Source organism: Coffea arabica, chromosome 1c, assembly GCF_036785885.1.
Source record: "Coffea arabica cultivar ET-39 chromosome 1c, Coffea Arabica ET-39 HiFi, whole genome shotgun sequence".
Taxonomy (NCBI): Eukaryota; Viridiplantae; Streptophyta; class Magnoliopsida; order Gentianales; family Rubiaceae; genus Coffea; species Coffea arabica.
Window position 1 is genome coordinate 58,040,424 of NC_092310.1, and position 10,489 is coordinate 58,050,912.

The following is a 10,489-nucleotide window of genomic DNA, read 5'->3' on the forward strand; positions in this document are numbered from 1 at the left end:
GGTCGTCGCTGCTCTCCAACGAATCCGGTCGCTTCTCATGTTTTAGCAGCCTTAGGTAGCTTCGTTTAGTATTATTTATTCCTTTTAATTTACGTCCTAATGACCAATATTACATAATCATTGATCCTTCTGGTTCATGAAAATATTTAAACCCAAAGCTAAATTATCTGGCTGGAATAAATAAATAAATAAATAAAAATCCCTATCCAGTATGGAGTATAGTACCAAGAAAGCTAGCTTTTGATTTAACTAACTAATCATTCTCCGCTTTCCCTCGTCTCGTTTATATCAACTGAGGCTAGCAAGGAACACAACATTAGCGTCAGAAAACATAAGAGTTATAACGAAGCTTAGAATAATATCTTAATTGAACATAAGAATTTCAAAATTGTCGTAGGTAGAGCACTAAATAATATTGAAAATAGTGCACTGTCTCCTTTTCAAATTGTTTGTCACATTTCGAGATTCTAACTTTTAAAAAAATGGTAATTTGATGATGATGATGATGTTATTGAATTTGTTTCCAAAGTTGTTCTCGAAAGGTTAAATTTTAAATTTAAATTTAGCATGAAATACAGATATAGGTAACGATAATATTGAAAAAATACATCAAAAATAACTTTAACTTTGATAAGACCACAAATATTTTGAGATATTTTAAAATGAAAAATATGATACTTTTAATGAGGCGAAAGAAATATATACTGTTATGAAACTTTTAATGGGGACGGAAGGAATATACTGTTAGAACTCAAGAATTAGGAAACCACCAGAAACGTTTCTAACTTTCTACTTGTGCATGTTTGTCAGGCTTCACAGTCTAAAACAGATTACAATTAATGGAGCCATATGAAACTGCATGCATTTTTTCCCGCTATTTCTATATACACGTCGTTCGTTTGGAAAAGAATAACTTACATATCAAACCTGTTAGTTCAGACCATCAAGGAGGAATACAGAGGTTGCAGAAGCAAAAATGATTAAAAAAAAAAAAAAAAAAAAGGCTAATGCAAGCAGACTTGAAGGAGATTGGTAACTTCAAAACACCAACTTTCAAGCTTGTCTGACGCCAAACTATCAATCTTCAAGTTCCTAAAGCCGCTACTCGGTGGCAAACTGATATTTACCATATCAACTAGAATCGCCACCCACTTGGTGCTTCTGGCGCAGCCAGCAGCTCTTGCCATGAGAAAACGTCAACCAACCAAAAGAGCTACATGGAGTTGTTATCCTGCTTCTCAGAAACTTCCAGCTGGGAAGGCAAGAGGTTCAAAAAGCTGCCTTGTGATGATGATCCATTACTAGCTGTTTCTGAAGATTCTGATTCATCTTCTGTTAAAAGAACAACACAGAAGTAAGAAAATTTAAAAAAATCCCAGCTGACTAAGTGCACAAATAACTTGAGCATTTGCACATATGATTTTGGCAAAAGGGAAAGCCTTCTTCTATGCATGCCACACTTTTTTCGCTTGGAAAACTGAAATTTGCAGAGCAATATGAATGGATATCCTTGCAACAGAAGTAACCCAAATATCAAACACGTTAGCAGCTGCTGATGAAAATTGACTTTGGAATACAGATGAAGAGGAAGAAGAAGAAGAAGATGGAGAGAGAGAGAGACAGACATACCAAAGAGTGATTTGATGGTTGGCCTTTTTGGCTTGTTATTTTTCTTCTTCAGTTCAGCTGTGTCAAAAGACAAAATCTAAATTCAGTGACCTTAACCAGTCACAATCAAGCCGCAACAGCACAAACTAAGTTAAGAATCAAAGGTCCATGATCTAAATATCTCCAAAGTCTCTAACATCCTAGACCAGAATAAAGCTAGTTAAGCCAAATATATTTTAGGTGATTGAAAACCATGGCCCACGGGAAGTTGTCCTGAATGCCACCCTTGATCGACTCATCCCTAGTACAACGCTATGTCTGTCTCAACAAACTTGCGGATTAAACAATTCCCTCATCCCTGACACCCACCCCAAACCCCCCAGGACCCTTTTCTTGAATAAATAGGGAGGAAATCTTTAGTAATGAAGGCACATCATGAGAAAAAGTAAAAATGAAAGAAGATGATATTCTCTTAAGTGGGAAAAAGGGCCACTGAAGTTTGCAGATGCCTCATACAGCTGATATATATATATATATATATAGAGAGAGAGAGAGAGAGACCCATTCCAGGAACTTGATAGTCATTCACAATTTCAAAATTCTTGTATGTATACCCCACAAAGTTGATATCTTTTGACGAAAGCATCTGCAGTGAATTGAAAGAAAAATGTGATCAAATGAAAATAATACAGTAAAGATGATTTAAGAAAATAAAAATTTTGATAACCACAACACAATAGTGCTACACGCAAGCAATAAAAAGAAATATACAAATACTGTCATGCAGAGAGCAGGGGAACTGATAATACAATCTCGTGGACTCTCTAAAGCAGCATCACTCTAAGAATCATCAGACAGCTTCACAAGATTTCAACTTTATCCATCCACTTTCCAAACCGACAACTATCTCAAACACTAGAAATGCACAGACTAACTAGCAATATATGATTCAACTGCCAAAAGGTAGGTTCCAAGATATTAACAAGCAGTAAAAACTTGCAACTACCATCTGCTACTGGATCTGGACAAATTAAGCAGCAAGAGCTGGTTTGGATTCTTGTAATTTGCCAAATCAGCCTAGTAGCTAAAGAGATTTTACCAACCACTAATGGCTGTGGAAAGAACCTACAATACTGGGATCAAAATTTCTTACAAATAAAAGAGTTGGACTCTCCAATCCCTATACTTCAGAGAAGGTTGTCCAGTGAATGCAATAAATTCTATGAAACAATCATGTATGCTTTTACCAGATCACATTCACGAGTAAATTTAAAATTAATTCAGTGACTTCGTTGTTGTTGAAGTCATGGCTTATGATCATAAGAGCTCCACATAAAAGTGAAGATGAATGCCAATCAATATACATATATATATATATATATATTTTTTAAATGCTTTCTAGTAAAGCCAACATCGAGAATACCTTCCTCCAGGGTCCAGATTTTGATGGATTTGAAGTTGCTTTTTCAGACTGCTGAATCAAAAATTAGAGACATAGGGAGAGAAGTGTTAGCGACATAACTAGTTCAGAGAAAATTGCAACATCAAGTAACAGTACCTCATCAAATTTTTCAAAATTTTGAGTATCCAGCTCATCATTGACTTCTGGAATGAAGGCAGCTTCCATCTGATATATTCTGTCCCAATCAACTCCTTTAAACCAAGGATGGACCTGAAATCAAATAAAGTAACGCTTAATTTTTACCACTTCTTTCATTAACTTATAGAAATGGTCAGGAACCAGCATAGCACACACCATACAACACCTTTATTTCATCTGCGCCTTTTGAACCAAGTCTCTGGGTGACATTACAAAGTAGTTTGCTAATGAGATCTTTCGCTTCTGCTGATAGCTTTGCTTCTTCAGGAAACTTTAAATGTGTTCTCCAGTTTACAATCTGCAATGCAATAAAGGTAAACTGTCTATTGTTAGTAGAAATTAAAATGACATGGCATTACCATCTATTTAGCAGCTCTGCAGAAGCAACACCAACCAAAAACTTAAAGAACAAAAATAATGTAGAAAAGTAAAAGAAACCACAAATAGAGGATGTTCTTATTTAATCATAGACACCATATATCTGCTTCTGATAAAAATACCACATAACTGAGATAAGTCTACCAGCCCCAAGTTCACTAATATGGTAATAAGCTATATTGGCCTTCTTTGCCCCAACTCGATTCAGGCTTGCTAAAAATAGAATCAATCACGTGACTTCTGCATCTACAAATGTATGACTCAAGCACAAAATAACAAGTCTCCATAATGATATATCCAGATCCCAGACCCAAGTCTTACCACCTAGTTGAATTTTTTATTTCATCTATACCTCTAACATTTGAATCTTATAACACCTAAATTTACATCCCATAGCCATCACATCTATAAATGATGATAACATCAGAAAATAGGCCATCTTGCATACCACAAGTCAGAGCACCAATAGTTCAACAACAAACAGCAGGATTAAATTATGTAAACTCAACTTTAGATGTCATTATGCAAAATATCTTATCATCATCCATAAGATAACCTTACAGTATCCCCTTACTGAAATTAAACTACAATCTGTTGAGTACTAAAATTTTCTGAGCACCAAAATAACTAGGCAAAATGAAACAGGAATCTAGAACAAAACTAAATGAGTGGCCAGAGCACCATCATAATTCCTATGAATAACATAAGGCTTTACTTCCTAAACATATTAGGAGAAAGTCAAATTATTGAATAATCAAGTCATAATAATATTTGCAATTTCAACATAACAAGCAAAAAACACATGACCTTAGATTTGCCAATTAGCGGTGTCAAAGATTACCTTCCTACATGTTGACATAGGATCATCAGAATAGAATGGTGGATATCCCACGAGCATTTCATACATAATAGCTCCAAGTGACCACCTGCACAGTAATGAATGGTGTCATCCTATCAATGAGAGAGAGACAGTAAAACTACTTCTTGACATTTTTTCATTGATATTACACACAAAAGAATGTCTTGTAAATGGACAAAGGAGTCCTGCAAGGGATCTTATAACTAAAAATGGCCTATAAACTCTGACTCTAGAAACATGACTTGACCAATACATCCCTACACTAGCAAAACTGAAGACTTCTAAAGGAAGCTAAGTGGATCAGGGAACTATTGACGTAAAAAGAGACTAAAAGATCAACAAAGAACTAACCAATCACATTCCATGCCATAACCTTTCTTCAGCAGAACTTCTGGAGCAATATAGTCAGGTGTACCAACAGTCGAATAAGCCTGTAATGGCCCAACATTGATTACTCAAGAAACTTAAAAGATGGAACCCTGTAGAATGGTCAACATCTAAATCTGGGAAAGAAAAAAGCCACCAAACTGCTTCTATTTTTTGTTGATGAGCTGAAGCCCATTTATAGCCAAAAATGGCCCCTACTCCATGCCTTGAAAAGGTAGCTAATCACTTTCTTATAAATAAAAAACTTTCACCAAAGAGTAATAAGGTGGAACTTCCTAACAAGCGAGGAAACAGCTAAATTTCAATAACAAGGAAGAAAATTTTAAAATTACAGATACATATGAAAAATCTTCTTTTAAATGTTGTTGTAGAACTTTTATCAGGTAAAAAGTGAAGGAAGCCCTGTTGATCCATCCCATGATTCTTACATTAAAGAGAAAATAAGTATGTTCAACAGAGAATCAAGCAAAGCAGATGATAAAAGCAATAAATGAAAAACATCAAATGTAACCTGAAAAAGTGCCAAAACACAAGACAGAAAAATAATCTTAAATGGAGTGGAACTTACAAGCATCCTTCTATTTTTCTGCCAATGTTGGAGTTGCTCTTGCTGCGTGCGTTTTGGAGCTGCAGGCTGCTCATCAACTCTTGATGTTCCATTAAAGCTGTCTCCTGTTGAAAAATCCTTCTCTTGCAAAGTACTGCAGTCTAATGGTTTACACAATCCAAAATCTGACAGCCTCAAGTGACCATATTTATCTAGAAGCAAGTTGTCAGGTTTAATGTCTCTGTAGCAATCGACCAATAGGAACAATCAGATATCTGAGGCACCACTATAGAAAGATAAAGGAACAGATCAAATTAGCATGCATCAAAGTCTGGATAGAGACCGATGAATGTAGTTATGTATATGAATCGATTCAATAGCCAAAACAGTCTCTGCCACATAAAATCTCGCCTCATCCTCAGTTAAGGTATCCTTTCTCATTAGTAATGTCATCATATCTCCACCGGGTAAGTATTCCATGATGAGATAGAGGTACTCTTCATCTTGAAACGAACAATACAGTTTGACGATGCAATTGCTGTCAACCTCTGCAAGCAGATTCCTTTCAGCTTTCACATGCTCAACCTAAAATGATCAACAAGCTGAGAATTATTAAATTAGAAAGCAAAACCATGATATCAGGTCGGACGATCAATTATTAGGTACCTGGCCTCTACGCAGCATTTCTGATTTCTTTAGCTTTTTCATGGCATACACGTGACCTGTAGTCTTTTCTCTACAAACTCTTACCTGGAAAGAAAATGAAGCAAAACAGATATCATAGCAGGCTATTTGCACTTCACCCCAAACAGTCACAAGTAGTTTACAAAAAGTTCTGCATTATTTCCAGTAACTGTCAGACCAAAGAATGAAAGCTGGCCACAATTAAGACTGGTTAGTTATTAAGGGGCATAGTTAACTTGTATACTGATTTTGTTCAAATTAGACCGTGTAAGAGTTAGCCCCACCCAATATTTGGACATGGGCCTCCAGATCTTATCTCATCCAAAATCTTATCCATCAATAGCCACATGAAAGAGGGGAAACTTAACTCGGTGCATGACTAAGTACCAAAACCAAAAAGCACCCTGAAGGAACTAATAACAACAGATAAGCCACCAGAGAATTTTCCACCAGTTGGCATCCCAAGAGTCTGAAGAAACACGTCACATGAAAAAGACACAAATATTTAAATTTTAAGTAGCAAAGCATGAGTAAAGTCTACAAGTGAATAAAAGCTGATGCACCTAGAATCACCAAATTTCATGTAGTCCTGATCTCCTCACATATTAGAAAAAATAAATAGATTCATGTTGTCTGGTAGTGGTTATGTGCCTGTACGCATTAAATGGACCAAATAGGATTTAATGGCTGAAAAAGATATCTGACAATTAAATGGACCAAATAGTTTGATTGCGTATATAAACACCAACAGGATTTAATGTATGGGAGACCCAATAAGCTGGAGAAGAAAGTCAATGATCTCATTGAAAATCCTTACCTCCCCAAATGCACCCTTCCCAATCATCGTTAGTAACTCAAAGTCATCAGCCCCCATTTTGTGCCTTTGGAGACGCATATATTCAGTTTCCTTCTTCTCCAGAAATTTTAGCAGGTTATTTTGATCTTCCTCTGAAACATCAGCATCTGCCAACTTCTTCTCCAGTAGAGTTCGTCTGCTCACAGAAAATAGAGGTAACTTCGTGATTTTCTAAAAGACTCTTCAAACTTTGTTTCAACCAAAAAAAAAAACGAGAGAAAATGTACCAGCGGCAGACAATTATCAAATAACACTGGACAAATGTATTGCTAATTGGTTCCCCACCAACAAAATTTCATGCCACGTGTATCACTAGGGTACATTCTGCATGAGCTTGTAAGGCATGTATAAGGAATGAATTCATAAAACTCTTGTAGCAGAGCATAATTGTTGCACAGACCGCTGGAGAATAAAAATTTTATACAACACAATGGCGTATACTTAATCGGCATTCAGTTCAGCCAAATACTAAGATATTCAAACCTAATTCTACCACAAAGCAAAACACATGCATACCAATTACCATGATCTGCCCACAAGTCTAGACAGACTATCTGATGCCCCAAAAAAAATAAAAGGACAAAAGAAAAGTACCGGAAAGAACAGCAGCAGCAACCACCGTGACATTAACCAAAATAGTGGAAAGAACAATGCATCTAACATTAAGACATGAAAGAACAACATTTCACTACCTATTATTGGACACCAATAATGTAACTATCCAACAACTTAAAGAGAATCACATACCGCTCCCTTCTTTCTTGCAAATTTTTCATCTGCGCCTTGTAATGGTTCTCTATATATTGCTTTGCTGCGGCAACCTTTTGTTTCGTTATATTGGAGGCATCTTCAGATGATAAAGACTTTGGATCTTCCCTTCCACTGTTAGCCATTGAATCCTTCTTCTTTGATGATGACTTAAAGCGCTCGCGTGGTTGAAACTTCTGGAACCAACTTCTTGCAGAGTCCATCTATTTTCCCCCAGTTCATGAGGAAGCCAACATATGGCTCCACAACATGTTTCTCATCCTAAACAGATAACACACTCAGCCCGAAAGTGACGATCCTAAAAATGGCATACCATTTGCACAAATTTCAATACAGGTGCATGAAAAGATCACATTCTCCATATAATACACGAAACGAAAAAAAAAATGGCATCTTAAAAGAAAGAAGAAAAAAACCAATTCCATCAAATATTTGAATTCACTTTATCCTTTTCTGTTTTCCGGGCTGAACAGAAAATTAAATTTGATTCCAAAGAACCAGTTTTTTAACCGCTTCATCGATCAAGACTTATAAATTGGACAAATGCAAAAACTGCAAACACATTAGTTTCTAACAAAAGATCAAACGATACCGAAATCCTGAAAAGAAAAGGAGGAAAATCTTGAAAAGTTGAGGGGCCGCTTCAAAAGGGTCAACGGATCAAGAATTCAACATTCATGCGCATATTTCAAGCTCTTTCTTTTTCTTGTCCTCTTGTGGCGAACAAAAACTGTTCGAGCCACTCAAATAACGACGTGAGAATTCGTTAAAAGCATCAAGAAAATGACAGAAAACTGATAAATAGAAGTGAAATGAGGAGACCATACCTGAAATGGTAGAGAGATCGGCTTACGGTCAAATCTTGGCGTGTAAGAGAAAGGGAGATAATAGTTGATAACCCGATCCGCCAAACTGCAAAGACCAGCCAAGAGGGACGTGCATATATAAGCTAATATGTAGTGTAATTGGATTATTACTGGCAGCAATGTACAATGGAGGAACCAAGTTCCCGCAAAGTGCAAACAAATGTATGTGGATGCGTGTAAGGGGTGGACAATAGATTAGTGACAACGATTTTATTATAATAAAAAAAATGCAGTTGCAAAGATGGAATTTGAGAAGAGGAGGAAGATATGGAATGGAGGAAGGAAGGCAGAAGGCAAGGACAGTTAATCCGGCATTTTCGCAGGTTGGCAGTAGTTCGGGACTTGGTCCCGCACCCCCGAAGCACCCCTCCTCCTTCTTCCTCTTCTTCTTCTTCTTCTTCTTCTTCTTTTTTTTTTTTGGGAATTTTTTTTTTCTTCTTTTTTGGGTTGAAAATCTATCAAGGATCTAGTAGCATTAACCATCAAAAAAATAAATTGTTTTATGTTTTCCAAACAAAAATTACTTTTCATGCAAATAAATTATTTACTAGTAATACAAATATGCCTATTGTGGGTCCCCACCAATGTCTATCTTTTCATGCTCGTTCTTCCCAATAATATTACTTTTATTTATTTTTTGTGAGTTGGAATTGGGAGTTGTAACCAAAATAGTCACTACATCTGTCAAATGCTAATCAAGCCGTGATGATGACTGATCCAGAAATGATTTAGAATCTTCTTCTTTTTTTTATTGGGATAATTTCACTAGCCTCCTCTAAAATTTATAAAATTACACAATAGGGGTTCGTGTAACGTTATAAACTTTAACTTTAATGAAAGTTCACGTAATTTTGTAAATTTTAAGAGATGTTAGTGAAATTGTCAGAAACCCTTCCTTGAGATTTTCGAAATTATCCCTTTCTTTTTAATATTTTCCCTACAGCCCTGCTAAAGTACTAATCATCATCATCATCACTCAATTTCATATGATTACATCTTTTCATCCTCAAACCCCTCTTGATGATAACAAAAGGTCAAAAAAAAAAACAAAACAAAATCGCATATCTTTTCCACCGAGAAAGGAGATTTCCACGTCAATTTTGTAGACCAAGTAAACACCTTTCACATGGACGTGCATGCATGACTAATATTTAATTGGAGACAGAATGAAATTGTTTTAGGAATTATACGCCCTACGTGCTTTGATGAATACACCCACCACATTATACTCATCAAATTCGAGAATATTAAATTCCAAAATATTGATGGAGATAGAGCCGGTTAAACAGCAGTAATATAATGTACCATTTTAGTGACAATGTAATATAACTTTTTATTTTTAAGCGTAAGTGACAGGTCCTAATTTTTTTTTTTAAATGTAAATGAGAAGTTTTGAGTTTAAGATCATGTATTTACACATTTTCTCGGTACCATCCAATCCATTCCTCTGCCCAATCGTCTAATGTAACTAAAAAAATTAAATATAAAAAGCATTGATTCCTTTTTTTTTTTTTTTTTATAACAGGCTTTTTGCTTGGTTAAACAAATACTAGGCATCATTCTTGGTTCTAATTAAAGGTGGCAAATCAACCCACCTAAATAAATTTACCCATACCCGCCCATGAATAGATGGGTATGGGTATCTTAAATTTTTGTATATGGGTATAAATGGGTTACCCAATAATATCAAACCCAATTAACCCATTTAGAATTCTCTTCCCCCCAAGTCTCTTCTTTTCCCCCACTTTTTTTTTTCAAAATTTTCATTTTGTCATGATGTCAACAACTTTTGTTTCATTATTATTATTATTATTATTTGTTGATTTTATCTTATTATTTTATTTTCTCTTAGTTTGTTAACTTGCTCATTTTTTAGCATTAGCAATTTATGATAAATTTTAGCCTATTTTCTTATCTTTATAAAATGAAATTTTAA

At 35.5% G+C, this 10,489-nt stretch overlaps 1 protein-coding gene across 5 annotated transcripts; it reads right to left on the minus strand.

The window, feature by feature from the left end:
- Window positions 1–840: 840 nt before the first annotated feature.
- Window positions 841–8,991, minus strand: LOC113714894 (uncharacterized). Of its 5 annotated transcripts, none has more exons than XM_072082282.1 (15): window positions 8,855–8,991; window positions 8,515–8,599; window positions 7,667–7,948; window positions 6,881–7,055; window positions 6,046–6,129; window positions 5,723–5,964; window positions 5,401–5,620; window positions 4,797–4,876; window positions 4,428–4,512; window positions 3,375–3,506; window positions 3,167–3,280; window positions 3,032–3,082; window positions 2,170–2,254; window positions 1,630–1,686; window positions 1,067–1,332 (listed from the first exon to the last, which is right to left on the minus strand). In XM_072082282.1, exons 3-15 carry the CDS (start codon window positions 7,888–7,890, stop codon window positions 1,214–1,216), a joined length of 1,668 nt encoding a protein of 555 aa, XP_071938383.1. In that variant the 5' UTR covers window positions 7,891–7,948; window positions 8,515–8,599; window positions 8,855–8,991; the 3' UTR covers window positions 1,067–1,213. The 5 variants fall into 5 exon arrangements, with proteins under 5 accessions (XP_027094852.2, XP_071938383.1, XP_027094837.2 ...); XM_027239036.2 differs by having other exon boundaries at window positions 7,667–7,985; XM_027239051.2 differs by having other exon boundaries at window positions 841–1,332; window positions 3,032–3,079; window positions 7,667–7,985; window positions 8,515–8,910.
- Window positions 8,992–10,489: the final 1,498 nt, after the last annotated feature.

Coding starts and splice junctions, on each gene's coding strand:
- LOC113714894 (XM_072082282.1), bottom strand. CDS start 7,890: ATGGACTCTGCAAGAAGTTGGTTCCAGAAGTTTCAACCACGCGAGCGC. Junction 7,056..7,666: donor TTGCAAGAAAGAAGGGAGCG/GTATGTGATTCT, acceptor TTCTGTGAGCAG/ACGAACTCTACTGGAGAAGA. Junction 5,965..6,045: donor AAATGCTGCGTAGAGGCCAG/GTACCTAATAAT, acceptor TGATCATTTTAG/GTTGAGCATGTGAAAGCTGA.